General features: G+C 52.8%; 1 protein-coding gene and 1 long non-coding RNA gene across 2 annotated transcripts in view; one reads left to right on the top strand and one right to left on the bottom strand.

Annotated features, from left to right (window-relative positions):
• AHRR (aryl hydrocarbon receptor repressor) overlaps positions 1-24,427 on the top strand; it is a 78,080-nt gene that overhangs the window by 22,254 nt on the left and 31,399 nt on the right. Inside the window, exon 4 of the mRNA XM_077879687.1 lies at positions 12,870-12,970. Within this exon, the coding sequence (XP_077735813.1) occupies positions 12,870-12,970 (101 nt within the window). The remainder of the gene's footprint in view (positions 1-12,869; positions 12,971-24,427) is intronic.
• LOC144302199 (uncharacterized) lies at positions 7,427-11,301 on the bottom strand. The gene is made up of 3 exons (XR_013369046.1): positions 10,621-11,301; positions 8,974-9,116; positions 7,427-8,157 (listed from the first exon to the last, which is right to left on the bottom strand). It is a non-coding gene; the product is annotated as an uncharacterized LOC144302199 (long non-coding RNA).

The following is a 24,427-nucleotide window of genomic DNA, read 5'->3' as shown; positions in this document are numbered from 1 at the left end:
CCTTCAGGGAATTCAGTGTCTCTCCCCGACCCCTCTCCGCCCATCACATTGGCTCCTTAAACAGGCTGAGCTTGATATTAGCAGGATCTGTATTTCAAGTGTGAGCCTTCTCCCCACCCTCACCTGGGGCCTCTCCTCTTGATCCTGCCCCCGGGGTAGCTGTGGTCTCTTGCCCTTCCATTCAGCACAGCAGCAGGAAGGAGAGGTGAGGGTTCAGTGAGGTCCTATGTGGTCAGCAATTCTGTAAGCTGGCAGGCAGGGCTCAGTGGGGTCCCGGGGGTTGTCTGCTGCAGTTGGTCACACCGGTGCTCTATCCTCTCCAGCGGATCCCTGGCACCTCCTTTCTTAGCCTCAAGTGTCAGACGGTGCCTCTAGCCTCTTTTGTTGAGGCCTCTGCTCACATCTTCAGGCACCTTCCCAGGCCAGTTTTGGGGCATTGTGGCCCTACCTGCTCTCCAGGAAATGAGTACCTTGGACTCACCAGGTTGTCAGGTGGCACTTCCCACATCCCTGCATCCTGAGTGCCTCCAGGAGCTTTAGGTACTGCCTTTGTCCTTTGGATTTCTTGAGTGTAGAGAGACAGCAGTCTTTGGGGCCTCCACCAGCCCCTGCTGGCACATGGCAGGCCCTCAGAGGGGTCCTCATGAAGCCCCTCTCACTGGGCATGAGGTGAGGAGAGAAGGCCCCCACCCATCTCCTGCTGCAGGTGGAGGCACATGGGACTCACAACACAGCCCCTCCAAGGAGACTCTCCTCCCAGCCTTGAGCACCATTTGTCTCTGACACTTCCCTTGCAACCCTACCTAGGTCACCTGGGACTTGGATATAGTTGGCACCTGTTGTCTTGGGGCCTCAACTCTTGCAGATGGAAAGAGTTCCATATTAACAACCTGTTATAAGGCAAGAAAACAGAAGAGCCACTGTGATCTCCATCCACTTAGCATTTAGAGTCTAGTAGGGAATTCTGCTACCAAACATATAGTTTCTTCTGTTTCCAAACATACAATGGACCAGTAACCAATCAATCATTCTGCTGCTAACAGCCCAGAATGCAAAGATAGATATCTGAAACCTGTTAAGATATATCGATGGGCCAGCAAGAAATTAAGGAATACTCAGAGACCAAAAACTAAGTGAAGTTAAGAACCCAAAGAGAATCTTATAAAAGGAAGTTTTAAAGGACTTCATGCAGAAGGAAGGGAATTCCAGGTGGAGACTTGGAGTGGAGGTGGAAGGAAGAACAGGAGGTAGTGACTATGTGGGCAGATTGAAGCAAACACTGACTTTGTAAAATGGAAATAATGATGTGTTGTAAGAACAAAATGAGAGAGAGAGAGAGAGTAAATTCCTAACCATAAAAGCATATAGAAGTGGAGAAGAGGACTTGAGGCACAGACTTCAGTGGTTCATGTATTAATTTCCTGGGAAAGTTGATGAGGTAATTCTACATACAACATCCAGGATAGTCATCAGGATGAAAGAAATGGAGTTTCCTTTCAAACTAGTGGAGAGAAAAAGTAGAATGAGAAAATGTAACCAATCAAGAAAAGACAAGAAAGGAGAAAACAGAGATGTGGAAGTGTGGAATGGGAAACATGAAATCCCAAGTATGTCACAAATCACAGTAAATGTGAAATTTACTAAACATGCCAACTAGAAGATGAGTATTATTAGAGTGGATTACTATGTCAGTTTATAACAGCATGGAAAGAGTGAAAGGAAAAGGATGGAAAAAATATGTTGGAAAAATGTTAACTGAAATCTGATGAAGCCATTTTAATGTAAAAAATTTGACTTTGGGTTAAAAATATTACTGGAGATCATGAGGGAGTCACTACATAATGATTTTAAAACTTTAAATCAACTAAAAATTTAAATTGAGGGATGCCTGGGTGGCTTAGTGGTTGAGCGTCTGCTTTCAGCTCAGGGCGTGATCACGGACTCCTAGGATCAAATCCCACATCGGGCTCCATGCAGGGAACTTGCCTCTCCCTCTGCCTTTGTCTCTGTCTTTCTCTGCGTCTCTCATGAATAAATAAATAAAATCTTTAAAAATTTTTTGATCGGAAAAAATTTAATCAAGTACTAAAATAATTGTAAATTTGTGTGCTTCTTGTAACATAACCTTAAAAATAGAAAACAAAAATTAACAGAACTATATAGAAAAATATGTGAATTTATCATCATGAAAGATTTTAAGTACTTCTCAGTATTTAATAGATCAAATAAGTACAAATCAGTAAAGATTCTAGATTTCAACAATGCAAAAGGGGTTAGTGTAAAGGACATGCACGAAACATTATACTCTGAAACTATAGAGTTCACATCTTTTCAAACCCCCATGAAATTTGTAAATATACTGAAAACATATTGGTCAATAAAGCAAGTCTCAATAAATTGCAAAAGACAAGATCATGACAAATTCATATTAAGATCTCAGTGCAGTTGAGCTAGAAATCATAATAGAAAAACAACTTGAACCCTTATGAAATAAGGGAAATAAACACACTTGTAAATAACTTGTAGATTAAAAAAGAAAACACTATGTAATGAAGAAAATATTTACAAATCAAAATGTGTACTGTACAGCTGAAGCAATCCTCAATTATAAATAACCTTATGAGTTTATATATAAAAGAAGAAAGGTGGAAAATTAATGAACTAAGTATTCAGTTTAGTAGCTCTGATAAAGAAAAGCAAAATAAACAAAAAGAGAGTCAAAGGAAGAAAATAATAAAGGAGAAGATACTGGAGAAATGGAAAAGAAATATACAACAGAGTTCCTCTACAATGATAAAATTTATAAAGATCTGGTGAGGTTGAATGAGGAAAAAGGAGTAAAGAGTATTAAGGATGTAAAGGGAACTTGATTATAGATGCTACAGATATTTAAAAGATAATTTGAGGGGCTCCTGGGTGGTTCAGTCAGTTAAGTGTCTGCCTTCGGCTCAGGTCATGATCCCAGGGTCCTGAGGTCAAGCCATATGTCGGGCTCCCCACTCAGCAGGACATCTGCTTCTTCCTCCCCCTCTGCCCTTCCCCTATGCTCCTGCATGTGCGCTCACTTGCTCTCTCTCTCTCTCTCTAACAAATGAATAAAATCTTTTTAAAAAAAGATAATTTGACGCTAGTATGAACAAATTTATGCCTATAAATTTGAAAACATAAATGAACACATTGCTAGAAATATAGCTCATTAAAATTGACTCAAGAAGAAACAGAAACCCTAAGTAGTCATTTGACTATTAAAGACATTGATTTAGAGGGCAACTGGGTAACTTAGTCCATCAAGCATCTAACTCTTGGTTTTGGCTCAGGTCATGATCTCAGGGTTGTGAGTTTAAGCCCCATGTTGGGCTCCATGCTCAGCAGAGTCTGCTTAGGATTCTTTCCCCTGCCTCTACCTCCCCTTCTGCCCCCCACCCCCCGCTCCCACTCTGTCTTTTTTTCAAATAAATAAATAAATAATAAATAAATAAATAAATAAAATCTTTTTTAAAAAGCTGAAGAATGCCTGGGAGGCTCAACAGTTAAATGTCTGCCTGTGGCCCAGGTCATGATCCTGGGGTCCTGGGATGGAGCCCTGTATGGGGATCCTGAGCAAGAAGTCTAATTCTCCCTTTGCCTTTGCCTCTGCCCCTCCCTCTGCTTGTGCTCTTGTCTCTCTCTCTATCAAAATAAACAAATAAAAATCTTTATTAAAAAAAGTGAATTGGTAGTTAAAATGTAGGCCCAGATGGTTTTTAAAGCAATTTCTACTCAATATTAAAGGAAAAGTCATTCCGCTCTGTGCTGAATCCTTCAATTGGAATTGAAGGTACTGGAGTGAGCTTATGGTTTTCAAAATATAAAAATAGTTATAGACATAAATATGTGTACATGTGTGTGCTCTGCCCATTGGCAAGGTCTGAGGTGGATGTGAGTGAGCATAGGTCACATTCAGATCTTGGTTTCTAGATGCCAGTCACTGTCAAAAGGAGTTCAGGCCTCCTTCCAGAGTTGGAGCAGGTAAAGTACAGGTCAGCTTGGAGCATCTTGAGCCAGAAAGTGAGGCAGTGCTCAGAAAGATAGGAGACATGTCACAGGACACAGCCATCCCAAAGGGGCTCCCACTGGCCATGCCTGGACCATTTCAGCATTAAAATGAAAAAGGATAGGGCACCTTGATGGCTCAGTCGGTTATGTGTCCACCTTTGGCTTAGGTCATGATCCCAGGGTCCCGCATCAGTCTCTCTGCTCAGCAGGGTGCCTGCTTCTCCTCTCCACCTCTCCCCCCTACTCCTGCTCATGCTCTCTTTCTCTTGCACTCACTCAAATAAATAAAATATTTAAAAATAATTGAAAAGGAGTAGTAATAGACCATAACCCAGTGAATAAAATAGGATTCCATAAGCCCACACTGATCTGGATGAAGGCATGAAAGAATGATAAGAGGTAGCTCTCCTTGGAGCAGACTGCTGATATAGACAGGAGGAGACTGCTGATATAGACAGGTAGGGCCTGGAGACAGAGGTGAGTTATAAAGTCAGTGGTCTCTAACCATTGCAGTAATAGCTCAGGCAGGAAATGTCCAGGCTAAAATCCGTCGGTGATAGTGGGGTCAGAAGTGGGATTTTTGTAGTCTTGAACTGTCTCCCAACAAACTACACATTCATGCCTAAGGGAAAAACTTATAATGGAGAAACCTCCTGTCCCAGATGACCAAATCCGACCCCATCGATAGTGGGGTATGCGGGTGTCACATGCTTTTCAACAGGACAGAGAAGAACACATCTTGTCTTGGGTGATGTTCCACTGAGGGGGGTAGACCTTGGTCTAACCACAGGGGACCAGACAGACCCAAACTGAGGGGCAGTTTGCAAAGGAACTGGCAATGATCTCCAGGGTCAAGGGCATAGAAGTCAGAGAGGACCAAGGACACTGAGCAGATAGACCCCCAGGACTCAAGCCCTGGCTGAAAGGGTGTTTGTGGGACTGTTGGTGAAATCTCCGAGAAAAGTGGAGTTCTGCACTTTGTGCTAACCTTAGAGCTTTTCCGTAAGTTGGATGTTGTCTCAAGATAAAACATAAACACATGACCAAAAGGAGGGAGAAAGAAAACTGAAAACCTGAAAAGCTGCTCTGAGGTGTGAGTCACAGTGACTCTGGAGCAGGTGCAGGAGCAAGTCCTTAGAGGAGCCAGGGGCAATGGTGGGCGGGCGTGTGTCCGGGTGAGCGTGGCACATGCTGTTGGTCAGGCAGGTCACATCTACACCTCTTAGGAGCACTTGGCATCTTCGAGCACCTTCAGTGGAGAGAGGACAGCTAGCACTTCCTGCAGACGGGGTCTGGGCTGCGCCGGGGGGCAGCAGGTGGGTGGGGACATCACACACAGGATGGGGCGCCCTTGAGCAAGGGGTGTCTCCCCGTGTCTCATTTGGGGAATGCCTCTCTGATAGCCCTGCTGGGCTCATTTCCTTGCCACCCGCCTCACCTCCCCCATCTCTCAGCTTCTCCAGGTGGTCACTCGGTGTCACCGAGCCGGCCTCCTCAGCCACGCTCCTCCCATCACGCCTCCCCCAAGCTGCTGGCAGAGCCTCCCCAGGAGTGCACCCCCGGGACAGGCTGGCCTGGTAGCCACTGCAGGAAAGGGTGCCTGTGCGAGCGAGTGAAGGACCGCGTCCCACAGAGGCCGCTGCGCACCGGGCCGGCCTCGGGCACTCAGGCCTCCACCTCCATTCAGTGTGCAGCATTGACGGAGAATGACGCAGGGCTGATAGGAAGCGCTCGCTCCACGGTGACGTGTGAGGATGACTCACACGCCAACCTCAAGTTGGGTTATTTGCAAGTTCGAGGTTATGTAACTGGAGGCTTCTTCATAAATTTATTATAAATTCATTCTTTATACATGAATCAGACGTTCTCTGGCAGCGTCGCTCCTCCAAACCTCGGGACACTGGGCCTGTAGGTACAGCCCTGGGACTGCTGGCGAAGACGCCACCGGGCGTGCCCCCGAGGCGCGAACTGCCGATCGCTAACCAGGGCTCCCTGAATCCGGGGCTGTAAGTGCCATGAGTCGTGTAAGCTGCTGCTTCTCATGCATGCCAGGCAGGTGGTTATTCATAGAATAATTATTTGACTTTCTAAAAGCACCAGCATCCTTTTTGGGTTTTCTTTTGTTCTGTTTCACAAAATGTTTCTTGAACCCTGGCTGAGACTTCCCTTCTGATGTGTTGAAACTTAACAAAAATGCTCAACTAGCTGGCTTATTCCAGATGTTTCACACCATGAAGAGAATATGGATCTGCAACGTGTAATGTGCCTTTTTCTTTTTCTTCCCAAGGAGCTATTTTTGGTTGCATCTTGCTCTGGGAACTTAAGGGAAGAGTGTGTTTTCTCTGTGGAATGTGTGACCCAGGTTACACAGAGCACCCCCAGAAAGTGGTTGGAAATGTGTTCTTCTGACCAGAACAAGTGGATGGGGTGCCCACAGCCTCTCCATCATCCCTGGCCCCCAGGAGATGCGTTTTTTTGTGGTGCTTTCTGAGTGGTATTAAAGTGTGAAGTCTCTAAAGCTTGCTGGTACATTTTGGAAGGTGTGGAAAGTGTGGAAAATGTTTATAGAAAACCAACAACTTGATGCAGTATAGACATCTCCAACTGTGTTCGCATTTTCTAAATGCAGTGCTTGCGAGAAACGAGCATGTTCATTTATACTCTCGATACTCTTTAACCCTTTCTCCCCATTGCAAATGTCCTGGAAGGACACATACTTGCCACAGCACACGTGCGGGGACTCTTGGCCGGGCTGTTGGCTCTCCCCCACGTGCAGGGCACGGGCATCTTCTGCTGTTAAACGCACCCACGCCACATGTCAGAAGCAACCTACGTAAAGTACTCTGCTTCTCCTGCCTTTCCTCAGACTCACCCTTATTGCCCAGGCCCCAGCACAGAGCATACACACCCACGCAGGGGGCTGCTAGTTTACACACACCCCTCGTTACTCCTCCTGCATCCGCTCCCCCAGGCCTCTGGTCTCACCTGTTGGGCCCACCTGGTTGGTTGTTGTGACCCAAGGATTAGAGAGGTAAAAATTGGTTCCTGTCTGTAATCATGGAATCATTTTGTGATTCACAGGAGAGGGCGCTGCCTGGAAGGGCCATTGGGGTGTGGCCGGGTGCTCCCCCTCTTTTGTATGGAGACACGTCCCGGCTCAGACAGTGGACCAGGAAGGGGAGGCTGGCAGACTTGCCGCTCACCTCGACCCTGTGCTGCCTGTTTGGTGGTCTCCTCTGGCCATGCCCTCAGTCCTGGTGCAACAGAGTATCCCTGTGAGCCTCCATCCAGAAGCCCCCATGTGTCTGCAGAGTCGAGCAGGTCACGGGTGGGTGCCCCTTGTCTGGGCAGGTGAGGCCCCTGCAGAGCTGCAGAGGAGAGTCTTGTCTGCTCTCCTCTCAGGCCTAAGAGGCCTGCCCTCCAGAAACGGGGCCAGCCTGCCCTCGCTCTGAGGGTGTAGGACTGATGGGCCTCCGTGGATGCCCCATGAAGGGGGGTGGGCCCACCCCCACCCCCACCCCCACTCCCACCCACAGGACCAGCCTGACTGGCACTCTACTCCCTCTTACCTGGTGCTGCCTGTTTTCTGAGATGGCTGGGGATTTTCCAGCCCCCACGTCGTCCTGGCCTCTCCCCAGACACCCACCCTGTCCAGGGGCCCTTCCCCACATGTGCTGGACTCACCTGCTTGGCACACAGCCTACTGTACTCAGCTGCCAGTGCCTTTCCAGAGCCACCCTGTACCCCGCATCTGCAGTCTGTCCTCCTGCCTCAAGCCAGCTGCCCACCTGGGTGCTCCCCACCTGTCTCTCAGGACCTCACCTCCTTTGATGTCTCGATGAGGCTGTGCTTGTCAGCAGCCTCCCACACGGAGAGCCCCAGAGCGGCCTTCCACTTTGCTCTTACCACTGCCCACACGGGAGCCAGGCTGACCTGCACCACAGTCCCCAAAACCACAAGCCTCTTAGGGAGTGAAGTGAACGAACTTGTTCTCTGCATCCGGGCGCAGAGGATGCCTGTTAGGACCTAACGGAGGGCCAGGACTTTTCCTCTGAGAATAGCCCGAGGCCCTTGAGAGTCACCGCATACTCCTTTCTTCCAGCATGGATGCTTCCTTTTCCTCTGCCAAAGGCAAAACAAGAAGTTACACGTTTAGTCCTTGAAAAGTAGAGGGAGGGATGGTTGAAAGTTTGAACGCTGTGAGGTGATGGTCCATTAACTGGATGTAGAAAGTGGTCCCAGACCCTGTTGGGCCAGAGCTGGTGCCCTCGCACGAGCTGCAGCCCCACACTTAGCACCGCGCCCCCTCCTGGAAGCATGTGCCCTCCTCTGGCCCTCTCTGCCAGGGCCTGGGTCTGGTTGGAGAGCCTGGGTGCTGTGAAAGGTGAGCAGGGCTCCCTGGGCACCTGTCCACTCCTGGACACACGTGGGCCCAGCCCCTCGTGTGCACCCCCCAGTAGGGGGCCTGGCGGTGGGTGGAACCAAGCTAAAGCAGCCAGTCCTCCCTCATGGTGGGCCTCCCCCATCCTGCACCCGTCAGCGTCCAGGACGGTGCACTGGCCCCAGGCCATAGGCCCAGAGGGAGCACGCAGCACGGCGAGTGTCGTATAGGGGAGCTGAGGCTCCTGGGACCTCTGATCTAGGTGCTGCTCTCTCCTCCGCTGAGATGCCTCCTTGGAGCTCTGGGACGGAAGTTAGCTTCCGATGAGAAGTGGCCAGAGCCGGGAAGGCATGCCTGCTCCTTGCGGGTCCTGGGGTGCTTTAAGCTCACCTGATTCCCTCTACCCCTCACCTCTGGGCATGACTCAGGGGAGAGCAGGGCAGAGCTGTGGTCCCGCCACCTGCCTCCATCGGTACCTATGCAGGTGGGTCTGGAGGCTGGCTCTGACCCAGGAAGGCCTGGGTCAGGGCTGGAGGAGATGACCAGACAGGACGTACCGTGGGTGTAACCCCGAGTGTGAGAGCTGGCATACAGGCCCAAGCCTCAGGGCCCTTCGCTTGACGCTGAGATAGTGCCAGGCTTTACTAGGCACCTGTTCCGTTCAGCTGGTCTTCGGACCTGGGTCTGTCCACTGCAGGACCTGCATATGGTCAGGATTGGAGTTTCAGTCCAGCCGCCAGGGGGCCCCTGGCTTTTGTCCCAATCACCCTGGGTGGCAGGGGTCCCACTGCAACCCCTAGACGACTTCATGCATCTCACCTTCACTGCATCCTACATCCTGGAGCCACCGATCCTGGCTCACCTGTCTTACCTGCCAAGGCATTGGCTTCACCCAAGCTGGGAACAAAGTGGTTGCCACCTTCTCAGCATCACAGCACCATCCAGAGGCAGACACAGGAGAGTCTTCCAGCTTCTTCTCCACTATGAACCCTTGGGATCTCTCACTAGCCAGACCAGCCATACAACTAAGCAGCCACTGCAGGGGGCAGTGGGCCCTGGGAACACCTTGCCCAGAACGTCCCACGTGTGATGGAAATAGAGGTCCCTTAGCAAGGAGGTGGGGTGCTGGGTGGGGCTGGCAGGGTGCAGGCAGCCCCCGTCCAAGCCTCAGGGGGAAGAGGCCTGTCTGTCTCTGAGCACTCCACACCCCATCTGTGTGTCTACACAGGTGGCCACTGTCTCCATGATTTTTCAAACTCTTTCTGAGGGTCTGAACCATCTCAGAAATGTAAGAAATGGCTGAAGAGACAAGCCCCGGTGAGTCTGCCACCAGCTGGGGGGCGGCTTAGGCAGCAAGAGTCGGTGTGGCTGGTGCTCCAGGGCCATGGGGCGGCTCAGGGCGGTGAAGGCGCTTGGAGCAGAGCTGTGGGGCTCACGTCAGGATTTCTGGGAGTGGGCAGCCTGGCCCATGTCTCTGGCCTGCTCAGTAGCCCTGAGCTCTGTCTGATAGACTGTGTGGAATGCTGGCCTCTGGCCCGTCCCCAGCTGCCCCTTACGTCCAGGCGGGCAAGGGGAGCAGCAAGGGGCGATGGGACATGGTCATGGCAGTTGCTGGCATGGCAGCCTGGCCTCCTTCCTGGGCAGGACAGTGCCAGCGGCGGGCGAGAATGGTGGGCCCTTGGGCATCGGTGGGCCTCTCGACTGCTAGCTGGACCCTGGTGCTTCCCTCCTCACGGCCTCCTCAACAAGCCCGGCCTTGGGGGGCATGGCACACTTCCACCCTCACCCCTCCACATCCCCAAAAGCCCCTCTCCCTGACCCCTCATGGTGGGCCGTCAGGTGCAGATGAGGGGGCGATGGGGACTTAGGGGTGGCATGTCCCTTGGTGGAGGAGACTGGGTCTGGAGAGCATGACCCCCCAGCAGTGGGGCTGGGGTCTGTCCACAGACGCTCCTGGGCACTAGCAGCCCCTGGACACAGCCCCAGCCCCCTCCCAGGCCCAGCTCAGGTCCTGGGGAGAAGTGCCGAGGTGGAGAAGCTGATGCTGCCCACCCCCCAGGCGGCCCTGCTGTGGCCTGGGCACCCCCTGATGAGGGCAGTGGCGGGACCTGTGAGACCCCACCCCCACTGGAGTCCTGCCTGGTTTCAGTTCCCTGCGGGCGCCTGAGTTCGGGGACCTGGGAAGTGTGGTGCTGTGAGCTCACATGGATTTCCGGGAAAGCTGGCCCCCGCCCCCGGCTCCTGCATTTGCTTGGTTTCTTTCTGTCTTGCCACAGGCCTGGGGGTGGGGCGCGTTGGCGGCTCTGCTCGCACGCGAGGCCCTGGCCGGGATCCAGGTGGCTGTCACTGCGGCGCTGACGGCCCCATCGCGTGACAGGAGCCCAGAGGAGGCCCCGCCGGGCGTGCCCCGCCGGGATGTGGCTGCGGAGGAGGGGAAGTGGGGGTGCCCAGCTGGGGGGACAGGCCATGCTGGGGTGCAGAGCCAGAGACGCGGTGGGGAAGGGAGACACATTGGGGGTGCCCCGCACTCTGCCTCTGGGGGGTGTGGGTGCGGCCTGGCCCATCAGTTGCGGGGGCACGCATCCCACAGCACGGTGATGTCACTGCACCGGGATCCCCCCACCCTGGCTCACACCTGTGGGCGTTGTCCTACCCCCACGGGGGCTGTGGGGACCAAGAACAGGCAGGCGGGATGGTCCCCCTGCCCTGAGGCTGGGGGTAAGGAGCTGTTGGAGCCGGGGTGAGGGAGGAAGTGACCCCTGCAGTGCCGTTTGCTCTGAGGGAGGCTTGATGGTTTGCGTGTGTGGACAGGGGGCCCAGGGGGCACCAAGGTGGGGTCCTGGCCCTCACCGAGCCCCAGCTCTGTCCCCCGTGGCCGTGAGCCCTGCACTGTGGGGAGCTGTGGCCTCCCTGGTGTGGCAACAGGACAGGACCCTCTGGGGCCCTTGTGATGTCATCTAGGGGTGGGGTGGGGAGGGATGGGACGAAGGCTCGTGCACTCCCTCGGTTATCCCTCCTGTATCTTTCTTGGCCTTTGGGGTCATGGGGTCAGCCCCTGGCATTCCCTCGGGGGGCTTCTCCTGGGCGCTGGGGTCAGAGCTTCGGGCTTCCAGACGGAGCACTGAGTGGACAGGGTGGCTGTCAGGGGGAGGGTAGAACAATGCACCTCCAATCGTCATGGCTCAAAGCTCAGGGCTTCGCAGCCCTGAAGACCCAGCTTGGCTGCTGGTGAGATTTCTGTGAGGAGGAGAGGAGGCGGCCTATAGCCCCACCTGCCCCTGCACCTCAGCCCCGGCAGCGCCAGGCCTGGCTGCTCCTGCTCCCTGGACACACCTGCCTTCTGGGCTCATTTCTGGAAACATTTAGTGCAGAGAAGGGAGCGTCCAGTGCTTATTGGCTGCGGACAGGCAGTTGATAATGCAAAGCCCTCTGACAGACGGCAGGATGGGTGGCCAGAGACCACAGGCCACGATGTGCCGCCACCTGTGGGGCTCTCCCGAGGGCCACCCCCCTGCCTCTGACGCTTTGTCCCTGTGGACACTGGGCTCACCTGCCACGACAGGACCCTCTGCGGGGGGCAGGGTGCGCCAGCGGCATGGTGCAGCTGCTGTGGGGTGAGGGTGGGTGACGTCTGGGCGGCCCCAACAGCACAAGCACCCCAGACCCACATGTCCTAGAGAAGCTCAGCATAGCTTGTTGGTTCTGAAAGAGAAAAAGAGGGAGAGCGACCTGGCCGGGTTTTCTCTCAAGAGCAGAACACACGCAAGGGTTCCATCTGCCTCGTGTGGAGCCCCTTGACTCCGATGTGCCCTGGGAGGCTCTGCCCACCCTGCCCATGCCCTGCGGTGGCTCCAGGGCCCTTGCCTTGCCCCAGGGGACCCTCCGCAACTCCCTGTGCTCTGCTGGGATGTGCATGACATCGTTGTGTGACCTGCATGTCTGTATGTCTGGGGTCTTCACCCCAAAAATGGAGATGAAGCCACATGGGGGCCGGGGATTGGGGACACCTGAACCACGCAGGCAGGCCTTCCTGGGACTTCCTTTCCAGTCCGTGGGGACTGCTCCACAGCTGGGGTCTGCGGGGGGCGGGGGGGCTGGGGGTGTGAGGAGGTCACGTGGGACCCTGGAGGGTGGTCAGAGTTGTGTCAACCAGCAGTGCCAAGTCAGGGCATCTGCTGGAGCTTGGGTCTCAGGGAGGGGTCTGAGGATCCTGGGGAGAGGGCTCCTGAGGTAGGGCTTCAGGGGGTCAGGCCCAGGGTAGGTGGCCTGCTCTCCTGAACACCACCCTGGTCTCCCAGCTGGCTGCCCTGGCTGTCCTGGTGCACCCCAGTCAGCTAGGAGACAAGGCTCTGTCCACTAGGGTGGGCAGCCAAGACCAGGGAAGACTTGGGAGGGCAGGCAGGTGTGGAGCCCAGAAGGGTGCTGACAGCCTTGCTCCCTTCTTGTCTAACAGCTGTGCAGAAGTGCCCGCGGCCGCCAGCAGCCAGTGCCCAATCCCCAGAAGATGGTCTGAGCGGAGGGTCCGCGGTGCTGGAGGGACGGCTGCTGCTGGAGGTAAGCACCCCCCCCCCCGCCCCGCGATCACACACCTGTCACGTCGTGCGGTGTGGCCGTCTGTCCCTACCACGGGTCCTCAAGGGACATGCTGCAGGATGGCCCTGGCGCAGCACGAGGCCTAGCAGGTGGGATGTAGGGAACGATGCTGACCTTTCTCCGTGCACCTCAGATCCGAGTGTCAGTCATTCTGCAGTCTCTGCTGTACTCATCGGTGGAAGAACCTAATAAACATTAAGCACGTTTTGTTTTTAACTTAATGACAGAGAATTGCGCTCTGAGCATCCCAGGGTTGGCAGTTGTGTCCATGGGCCCAGGTGTTGCACACAGGGCATCAGGGCTCTGGGTCAGGCTTCTCCCGAGACGGGCTCTCCCGCCCCTGGCGGCCGTGAGGGCTGTGCCCTGTCCGACCCTGTCCTGTGATCGGCTTCGCAAGGGGCACAGGAGGCTGAAGCAAGACGGGGTGGCCAGGTGGAGCCCTCTGGGCTGCACACGGAGCCCTGGCCCAGGAGGGGCTGCGAGCACCCAGTGCCCCCGAAGCCGTGCTCCCCGGGTGGCCCCAGGGCGGCGGGCCCACGCACCCCTGCTGGCTTCCTGGGACCCCTGCGCCAGGCCCTTGCCTCCAGCCCCATCTGCTGGGCAGTTCTGTCCCCTGGCGAGCATCCTCCCATCTGTCGGGCAGACGTGTTGCAGGCCCAGAATGGTGGCTCATCGGCGCCTTTCACGCTGGTGACGTGAGCTTGCCCAGAGCCCGTAGGCCCCTTTCATGGGTGCCCTGTCTCACCCCAGCCACTGCCCTGCACCATCCCCACAAAAACATCTCCGGGGATTGCTGTCCACCAAGTGCTCCCCCGTGGGTGCCGCACCCCTCAGGGAGGACGGAGGCCAGAGATAACCCCCAGGTGCGCCCTCCTGCTTCTGACTGCCCACTCCCCGTCCGCTTCCACCTGGATGTATCCTTGGACAGCAGCAGGCAGCAGCTTCCCCCGTCTATGTGAATTCCTGGGTCTCAGCTGTTTGGCGAGTGGGCTGTGTGTGTGTGGGGGGGAGTGCCCCTAGGGCACCTCAGCTTGAGAGGTCCTCACTCTGCATGACCTGGAGGGAGAGGGCAGGATGGGGTGCTACTATGTGCTGGCGGATGTGTGAACAGATGGGACACATTGGGCTGGTCGGAGGGGCCCGGGATGCCTGTGCCTGGAGTCTGGGGGTTCTCATCTGCCCACCATCACCCACCACCCACACAGCCCTGTAGGGACCCCCATGGCCCTGCAGAGCTTCCACAGCCCCCCAAGGCCTTCACCCCTGCTGGGGTGGTTGTTCTCATGAACATCAGGAGCTTATAAATCACTTCCTTTAAAAAAAAATATGAGGAAGTTCATATTTGTGTTTAATCTCCATGAATATTCAGTATGGGGGGGGGCGCCTAGGCCCCGTCCTCGAGCCCCGGCTGGTCTGTCTGTCTAGAGCAGAGCATGGCTTCTAGTGACGGGGAGCTTCTAGAAATATCATGGTTTCCAAAGAGGAATTATTTCCATACTTCATTATTTATCATTTTTTTGGAAGCAGATTCTCGAATATTAATTTTTCCCCTAAAGTTGGATTTTTCTGTCAGTGCTAGTGAGCCTGCAGCTGGAAAACATTGTGCCAGCTTGACTTTTACTCTGGGCGAAGGATGACTGCCTTGTTCTCCTTCTATTTCGTGTTCAAAATCGAGATAATAGAATCTTAAACATGAATCTTTGAACTGTGTCCCAACTATAAACACAGAAGCATGTGTTGTATGTGCACAGAGCACCCCATCTAGTGGAGCCCAAGGGACTGCCCCACGTGTGTCCCTCCACACGTGTCCTCCCCTCATGTCCTGCCCGTGCATCCTCCCCATACGTATCCTCCCTGACGTGTCCTCCCCCACGCATGTCCTCACACACGTCCTTCCCCACATGTGTCCTCCCCACGCGTGTCCCCGCACACCCCCTCTGTGGGTCCCCAGGAGCTGTCCTACCCTCCATCACAGACTGAGTTTCCCCTGGGGCATCAGGACGTGGATGAGCCACAGTGGTCCCCACACGGCTGAAGCCCTGACCCCGGGGCCACAGCCCCATGCCTGTCACTGGACCAGTGGGTGTGTGTTTGGGGAGCGACCCTCTGGGATGGGCTGAAGCTGCAGATCAGTTTGCCCTGGCGCAGGGGACTGTCCCATGCCCCCCCCAATTCCATCTTGTAGACTGAAGTCTCCTTCCACCACTTCTTGTAACAGATTCCCTATGACCACAGAAGTTTCTGGAAGTTCCCTTGGATTGGAAGCTAGGTTGTATGGGGAGGGTTCTTCTCACTGCATTTCTGGTGTGGGGGTTCTAAAACTCCAGAATCAGACTCTTTTTGAAGTTTAAAAATATTCCCTAACAGCAAAATAAACAAATCAAGCCACAATAACAAGAAAATCCAGCTTTTATTTCCAATCTTCAATCTCTTAAAGACAAACTGGAAAAAATGAGAAGTTTATGGCAGGCTTCATAAATTCATAAAAATTTAGAGCTGGCATAGACTTAAAAGGCCTGTGGTCTAATGTCTGCTATTTTAAGATGAAGGAACCAAGATTTGGAGCCGATAGGGGTCCCGGGTCCCGCTGAGGTTGGAGCAGGGCCTGGTGTTTCCTCGTCGCTGGTTACTACTTGTGCACCCATGGCCCCTCTGGAGGCCAGGATGGACGGCACGTTGGCGAGGGTTCTGGGCCCGGGGTGGCAGGGCAGGAGAGAGGTGGGGTTGGCAGCTTTTGGGAACACACATAGCAGGTCACAAATAGCAGTGTCCTGGGTTTCTATTCCTACTTTTAAGGTGGGCCGTAGTGTTTGGTGTGGACAGGTCAGCATGCTAGCAGGAGCTGGAGACTTGGGCCGTCAGGGGCCAGGCTGCTGACCACCCGACCCTAACTAGAGTTCAAGAGTAACGTGGGTACGTTTTCTAACACTTATTTTTAAGTTAGTGCATGCTAAAATTTGTTCCTATTGGCGGTAGGTGTGGCTACGATCATAATGAGGACACAGAGCCATGCCCAAATTTCCCTGGGGCTTCCCATGTGTGGCACCCTGGCCACCCCACCAGCGTGCTCCAGCCATTCTGGGCTTCTCAGGATGCCCAGGGCTGGGCCCTACAGCAGGGAGTTTGGGCGTCAGCAGGATGTGCAGCTGGGATCCAGCCACGTGGCTGCATATAGCGTGCTTGTCTCATCATCCCGTGGTGTGGACTCGTGTCACTGGCTTGTCCACCTGCCTGGTGAGAGAGGGTTCAGCTTCCAGGATTTGGTGTTTATTTATGAATAAAGCTGCAACAAGCATCCACATGCAGGTTTTTCTATGAACATAGGTTTTGTTTTTGTTTGGGTAACAGCTCGTGTGCGGTTGTGGGTTGTGTAGTAGGAGTGAAGGGGGCGCGGCGGTCCACACCCTCACGACCGATGATGCTGAGTGCCTTCTGGGTGCGTGTGCCATCAGTAGAGCCCCTTTGTGAGCAGGCTGTTCAAATATTTGCCCAGTTAAAAACATCAGGTTGTTTGCACCCTTACTTTTGACTTCGGAATTCTTTATGTATCCTGCACACACGATCCTTACTGAGTGTACGATTTGTATGTGTTTGCTTCTAGTCCGGCTTGTCTTTTCATTATCTTGAATTAATGAAATTTGAATAAAGCCCAATTTGTCAATTTTTTAAATAGATCATTATGATGGTGTCAAGTTTGAGAACTCTTTACATAATATAGGTTGAAGAGATTTTTAGTTTATGTTTGCCTCCAAAGTTTTATAGTTTCATGTTTACATTCAGCCTGTGGCTCATTTTTCGTTAACTTTGGTTCAAAGTGTGAGGTATAGGCTGAGATAATCTCGTTTTGCATATTAATATCCTCACATTTGGCCAAGTTTTGTGTCTGTTTCTGGACACTTCTGCCATTGATGGTGTGCACGACCTTTCAGGAAACAGTCACTAGCCTGCCTTCGTCATGGTCGCTTTAAAGTAAGTCTTGAAGTCGGGTCGTGTGAATCTTCCAATTTTTGTTCTTTTTCCAAAATTGTTGGGACGCCTGGTTGGCTCAGTGGATGAATGCTTGCCTTCGGCCCAGGGCATGATCCTGGAGTCCCGGGATTGGGTCCTGCATCAGGCTCCCTGCATGGAGCCTGCTTCTCTGTCTGCCTGTGTCTCTGTGCCTCTCTTTCTCTCTGTGTTTCTCACATGAATAAATAAATAAAATCTTTAAAAAAATTGCTTTGGCTTTTCCAGGTTTCTCTGTCTTTCCATATAAGTTTTAGAGTTAGCTTGTGGCTATCTACAAGTTTCCACTGGGATTTGGACTGGGATTGTGTTAAATCAGTAGTAGATCAATCTGGGGAGAACTGACACCTCCTCCCAGCCCCGCATACCCGTAGGTCTTTTACTGCTTCCTCTGTGTCTGAGGCGAGGCATGGAGACCTGTGTGTATTGTTAGATTTCTACATAAGTATTTTCTGTTTCTGTTATAAACAGGACTGTTATTTAATTTCAGTTTCTATTACTACATAGTAATACTATATTCCAATACTTTATAGAAATCCATCGTTGTATAGAAATAGAATGCCACGGATGCCTGGGTGGCTCCCTCAGGGAAGTGTCTCCCGGGGTCCTCGCTGCTCAGCAGGGCGCCTGCTTCTCCCTCCCCACCCCCAGCCCTCCCCCTGCTCGTGCTCTCTCTCACTCTCTCTCCCTCTCTGTCAGATAAATAGGTAAAATCTTAAAAAACAACAACAACAAAAAGAAAGAATAGAATGCTATAGAAATGACATTTTTCTAGGTTGGCTTTGTAGCTATGAATTTGCTGAATTCACTGGTAATTCTTGGACCTTTTTTTGTAGATTCTGTGGGAATTTTTACACAGATTATCCTGTTGTCTGAGAATAGAGGCAGTTGGTATCTACTTGTTCAGTCTGTACACTTTATTTTTCTTGCCTTAGTGCCCTCCTGGGGCTTCCTGAGCGACACAGAGGACAGAAGACATCTCTGTCTTGTCCCTCGTCTCAAGGAGAAACCTGCAGTCTCTCAGTCTTACATATGATATCAGCTTAGATTTGTTTTTCAAGTTTTGTTTGTTTTGATTTTTGCAGCTGCCTTTTATCAGATTAAGAAATTTTCCTCTAGTCTGTATTTGCTGAGAGTTCTCATTACCAATGGATATTAAATGTTGTCCAGTGCTTTGTCTGCATCTATTGAGATACATGACTGTGGCTTTTTCCTTCCAGTCTGTTAATATTGTGAATTACATTGATCCATTTTCAGTGTTGGCCAAACTTTGCTAGCTTAGGATGGATCTTATTTCTATGTTGCTGGATTAAACTTGGGTTATATTCTCTGGGGATTTTTGTGTTTGTGTTCATGAGAACCATTTCTGCAGTTTTCTTGTAGTGTCTTTGGTTATGAGCACACTGGTGCAGGCCCCGTGCAGTTCCCTGAGAGTGCTTCCTTCTCTTCTGTCACTTTCTCCTGAGATGTTTGTGTTCACCAGTGAATCCGCCTGGTCTGGGAGTTTTCTTTGTTAGAAAAAAAAATTGTTTTTGAGAGCAAGCTGTGGGGGAGGGGCAGAGGGGGAGGTAGAGACTCTCAAGCAACTCCCCTCCCCTGAATGTGGAGCCCAACTCAGGCTTGATCCCACAACCCTGAGGTCAGGACCCAAGCTGAAATTAAGAGTCAGATGCTCAACCAACTGAGCCACTCAAGTGTCCCTCTTTGTTAGATCTTAAACTATGGATTCAATTTCTTTAATCAATGTAGGACTATTTAGTCATCTGTTCTAGTGTGAATTTTAGTAGTTTGCATCTTTGAAGAAGTTGGTCCATTTCCTCTACTTTCTTGAACTTGTGTGTCTAGAAGTGCTTGAGGTTTCCCATCTTGTCCTTTTTATGTCTGTAGGTTCTGTAGCTATGTGTCCTTTCTAATTCCATTGGTAATTTGTGACTTCCATTTTCTTCCTAGTCAGTTGAGCTGGAGGTTTATTCATTTTATGGATTTTTTTTTTTCAAAGACATGGCTGTTGGTTTCATTGATTGTTGCTATGAACTGAATATTTGTGTTCCCCCCACCCTGTTCAATTAATATAATTTAAATTCATATTAGCCTGGAAACCCAATGTGAAGGTGTTAGGCAAGGCCCTCGGGAGGTACTTATGTCATGTCCTATCCTCACAAATAGGATTTAAGCCTTATAAAGTGGACCCCGGAGAGCTCCCTTGCCCCTTCTGCCCTATGAGGTTAGAGTGAAAAGTCATCCATGAACCAGGAAGTGGGCCCCCACTTGACCTCTGTCACTGTGTGAGGTGTTCTATAAACATCAGTTATGTACATCAAGTTGGTTGATAGCTTTCAAGTCCTTTATATCCTTACTGATTTTCTGTCTGGTCTCAACCTGGAAGATAAGTGTTAGCATCTTCTAGTATAATTGTGGATTTTTGTATTTCTCCTTTCAGTTCTATCACTTTTTGCCTTATGTGTTTGGAAGTTCTGTTGTAGGGTGCATACTCATTGAGGATTATTATGTTTTCTTCATGAATCAACCCTTCTATCATTACCATTATGTAAAATGCTCCTTTATTCTTGGCTATTTGCCTTGCTCTCAAGTCTACTTTATCTGATACTGATATAGCCACCCAAGCCTTCTTTTGATTACTGTTTGCTTGTCATATCTTGTTCTATATTTTTGCTTTTAATTCATTTATATTGATATATTTTAAGTGTATGGTTTTCAGCCACTTAGTCTGTATTAATTTGTTATAGCAGCAAGAGGAACTAATTCAGACTGAGCCTTGCACCCTCATGCGCCCTGTATTGGCAACAGCTGTGTGGGCAGTGAGCTTGGCCCCCAGGATGTCTCCTTGAGTGTGGATTGGCCATGCCACCTGGATTCCCCCATAGGCATCATTGGGCCAGGGCAGCAGTTTCTATCACAGCCCTGCTCAGAGCCACCACTCTGCCTCTCTGGGCATGTTCCACACACATACCCCTTGGACTAAGCAAGGACCATGTCAGGCCACACACAGAGGTGGGGTCCTTTTCCTATGTCTCCTCTGCAGGATTTCCCCCACATCTGCTCCCTCCTGGGACCCTCTTCCTGGTCCTCTGGCTAGAACTCTCCTGTTTCTTTTGGAGCTTATCCACCACTGCCCTGTGGTGGATCTGTGCATGAACACACGATCAGGGTGGAGAGAGGAGAGAAAATGGGGTTCTGAAGACCATGCCTCTGATCCTCACAGAGGGCACAAGGCTGGGGCACTGGCCTCCACACACCTAGCCTTCTGAGGACAGCTTCTTCTGAGGACAGCAGTGACCTGAGCAGGGTCTGAATGTGGCTCAGACAATAGAAATGTACTCTTCAAGCTGTGGTGTCCAGGAGTCTGAATTCAGGGTCATGGGGCTGAAAGCAAGATGTGGGCAGGTGGGTTCCTGCAGATGGCTCTAGGGGAGAGTATGCCTCCCCTATGTCTGCTGACACTCAATCTCCCCTGTGTTTCTGTCTCTTTCATGAGGACAACAGTCATTTTGGATTTAGGGTCACCCAATTGAGAGTGAACTTAGTCTAATTACAGCTGAAGATTCCTGTCCAAATAAGGTCACCTTCACAGGTTTCATGGGCACATGAATTTGAGGGCTACTATTTTTTTTTAATTTTTTAAATTTATTTATGATAGTCACACAGAGAGAGAGAGAGAGGCAGAGACACAGGCAGAGGGAGAAGCAGGCTCCATGCACCAGGAGCCCGATATGGGATTCGATCCCGGGTCTCCAGGATCGCGCCCTGGGCCAAAGGCAGGCGCTAAACCACTGCGCCACCCAGGGATCCCGAGGGCTACTATTCAGTCCAGTCCAGCTGTCCATTCTTCAGGGAAGGGGCCTCAGGCTAGAATGCAGGTGAGGGCAGGAACTCAGGCCTCTCCCACCTCTGGGACCCAGGCCCTGAACTTCTCCTGAAGCCAGAGCTCAGCACTGTGTGCTGGGGCTGCTCTGAGCCCTGGGGACTCACCGGGTCCTCGGCAGCCTCAAGAGGCAGATGTTGTCATTGTGACCATTTTACAGATGGGGAAATGGAGGCACAGAGTGGTTCTGTAGGTTGCCTGCTGTCACATACTAGGGAAGGCAAAGCTGGAACTGACCCCACTGCGTCTCCCGAGGGGACTCCCTCCAGTGTTCCTGTGGCCCCATGAGGCTGGCTGGTACAGGGCTGGTGTTAGCTGGAGGCCTGTCTCACTGCACACCTGCAGGGCATTTTGGGGGCTTGTTTCAAGCCTCAAAGCCTTTGGGGATGGCTGGATGGGGTGGCATGCGTCAGGCCTTTCATTCCCTCTGGCATGACCGCAACAGGAAGGTGGAGGGAGGGCACCGTGGCTGGTGGGGCTGAGTGCCTAAAGGACACCAATTCTCAAGGCGAAACCCGCATCATAGAGGACTTCCTGCAAGTATTTCCCACCAAAGATAAGACGGGACCATCAGAACCCCAAGGGCAAAGGACCCCAAGCGTCTGATGCTTCAAAGGGAAGCCTGGCTGGGCCGACCCAGGGAGGAGCACGGGCCAGGGTGCCCCGAGCCCCAGGATGCACTGCAGGGCTTCTCGGGCAAACCAGCCCTCATGGGAGTTCAGAGGCCATGTGGCAGAGAGTCCTCGTGAGCCCAGGTGCAGGGACAGCGGCGGCCCGAGGGTGGCAGAGGCTGAGAGGTAAAGCTGAATGTCAGTGGTTCCTTCATCATTTCACAAAGGCCTCAAGACCTAAGTAAGAGAAATAGCTATGGAAACCATTTGGAGCGGGGTGACTGGGCACGCGACCTGGACCCCGTCCTCAGGGATGATTGCAGACTGAAAGGCAGAGCACAACCAGCACAAGGGCGCCTGTGGTCCCAGAGAGACTCAGCAGGCATGTGGCCTTGCCATGCTGCAGGAGAGGGCTGGGATCTGGGAACCTGGCGGGGGGGGGTGGTGCCACATACCAGCGGCAGACCCCAGCTTGGCCCACGGCATGGGGAAGGCCTGAGTGGCTGTGTGGAGCCAGACAGCCTAGAAGGACCCACAGACACTCACGTCGGGGCTGTCCCACCCAAGCTCTTGGCTCTGTTGTGGCTGCGGAGCTTCCTGGCGGCTATCCCCACCCACGAGGGGGTCACAGACCCTCCAGGCCAGAGGCTTACTTGGGACTCAGGAGGAAAGACAGCTTGGGTGAGCAAGGGAGACAAACCAAGTGGCTGGTTTGGGGCACCTCCTCACAGTGGCCGTGCAATGGAAACAGGTGCCACAAAGGGAATATTCAGAGGTTTTGGAAGGAGCTCAAGAATTAAAAGTATGAGAGCGAACTTAGGAACCATAGAAAGACCCAGAGTTGACGCTGAAGTGTCACTTCAGGTTCTCCGAGAAGGAAAGGAAGCTAGGTGGAGAATATGGGCCCCGAGAGGCCCGCACGCTCCAGTTCCAGAAAGATCGAGGGCGGGAACTGTCCAGGAGGGTTTCCCAGAACCGAGGGCTGGGTTTCCGGCCCGAAGGTCCCTGCGCACAGCCAACACAGCAGATGGAAAGGACCAGGGTGGCCATTTTTCTGGAATTCCACAGCCCCAGTGCCAATGAGAAAATCCTAAATGCTTCCGGAGAGAAGGAGCAGGTTTCAGGCGAAGCACTGAGCCCCAGGAGTCCTGGCCTCACCTGGAAGGCTGGAGGCTGCAAGGCCACAGGGAAGAGCCTCAGAGGAGGGAGGACAGTGATGTGTCCCACTTGGGACCACTGTTTGTCTCCTGGGTGCTTCCCTGGGGGTGTCCACGGAGGGGGTCCCTCTGTGACGTCTCCCTGGTCTCGCGCTCATTGTGCCTTCACAATCAGATAATAATTTGGCTAAATACAGAGTCTTAGATTCGAACTCCTTTCCCTCATCGGAGACGGGGTCCATTGCATGCAGCTTCCCGTGGTGTCTGCGGCCCCATGTCTGGGGGGGGTCCGAGCGCCCCACTTGCACCTGCTGAGGGCTGGGCACTGGGCTCTGGACTCCCAAGGTCCCTGCAGTGCGTGTGCCGTAGCCGTTGGCTGCATGGCCTGGATCTTCCACCCGACGGTGCATTTCTGTGTCCGTCACTTGCCATCTGTCCACTCCCGCTCTATCATCTGGGGCTGCTCTTGCTCAGATGCTGGCGCTTCCTCTTCCTGTCTGGTCTTCCTCCCCAGCCCTTCAGGGGAGGACCCTCCCTGCGGCCATGGTGCCCGCGTGTCCATAACCCACACCCTGGACTGTGAGCTCCTTGCTTACAGTTTCATACCTACTATTGTCACTTGATTCATTTCTAACATTTCTTGTTCTTACTTCGTTTGCTATGTTTTGCTTCGTTTTGTCTTATCTCCTGAAATGTATATTCTTAAAAATTCACACTCATCTCTGTCGGGAGCCCCATGTGCTGCTCCCCTGGTGAGCTGTGCTGGGGCAGGCGGTGGCTCAAGGAGGGGCAGGGGTGGTGACCCACCAGGAGGCATCCCTGGGCAGACTGCACCCTGACTGCCCCCAAACCCAGGCCCCTCCTCAGCTTCCCACTCCAGCAACAGCTTTTCTGGGGCTCCTCCTCTTATCTCCTGGGCCTGATTTTGGGAAGGAGGAGGCAGAGCCTATGCTGGCCAGGAAGCCCTGTGTCCACATCTGACTGAACACATGGCCAGGAGGGAACATGGAGGAAAGCTGGTTGTGTGCTGTGTCCTGAGCTGCAGGTTGCAGGGAGGGGAGGGGTTCCAGCCATCCCAGGCACTCCTGGGCCTGGGGATGGTGACTCCTGCGGGGACTGTCCAGGGGGCCTGCCAGGAGCTGCAGGAAGCCAAGGGCTACACTGTCATGGCTTCTGGACATGTTCCCAGGACCCTAAAGCATAAGCACAGAGACTTGTCACCTTCATGCCATGGCTGTTCTAAAGAAAGACCTAGAAACCCATGCTCCCACTGGGCCTCATGACCCAAGAACCTGCCCAGAGCCTGTCACCTTCTGCAGTACTTGGTACTGGCTGGATTGAGAGACAAGTCCCCAGAAACACAAGCTGGGAAGAACAGGCACAAAACCCCAAACTCACGACCAACAGTTGGGGTTGCTGCTGCAGAAAGGGGGACACAGTGGGTGTCGACCTGGACGGCAGGGCAGGGCTGTCAGGTGTGGGGGATGGTGCAGGAGCAAGGGTCCCAACCCATGGAGGGGACTGCAGCTTGAGGGGTGCTGGGATTGGGGCCCAACTCCCCAGCCAGGAGCAGGTGCAGGGCCACTCCCTACACCTTCCACCTGCTCAGGCTGGCCCTGTAGGTCAACTGGCTTCCGAAGGGGTGGTCTTGTGACCACCTGTGTCCTGGACTTTGAAGGACAGGAATGCAGAACCCAGGACAAGTGCCAGTGGGTTGCTGGGGGCCTGTGGCAGTGGTGGGCTGAGGATCCCACGACCCTTG

The sequence above is a fragment of the Canis aureus genome, chromosome 31 (genome assembly GCF_053574225.1).
Source record: "Canis aureus isolate CA01 chromosome 31, VMU_Caureus_v.1.0, whole genome shotgun sequence".
NCBI classification, from domain to species: Eukaryota; Metazoa; Chordata; class Mammalia; order Carnivora; family Canidae; genus Canis; species Canis aureus.
Note: the sequence above shows the minus strand (reverse complement) of the source record. Positions and strands in the feature narration are given on the sequence as shown.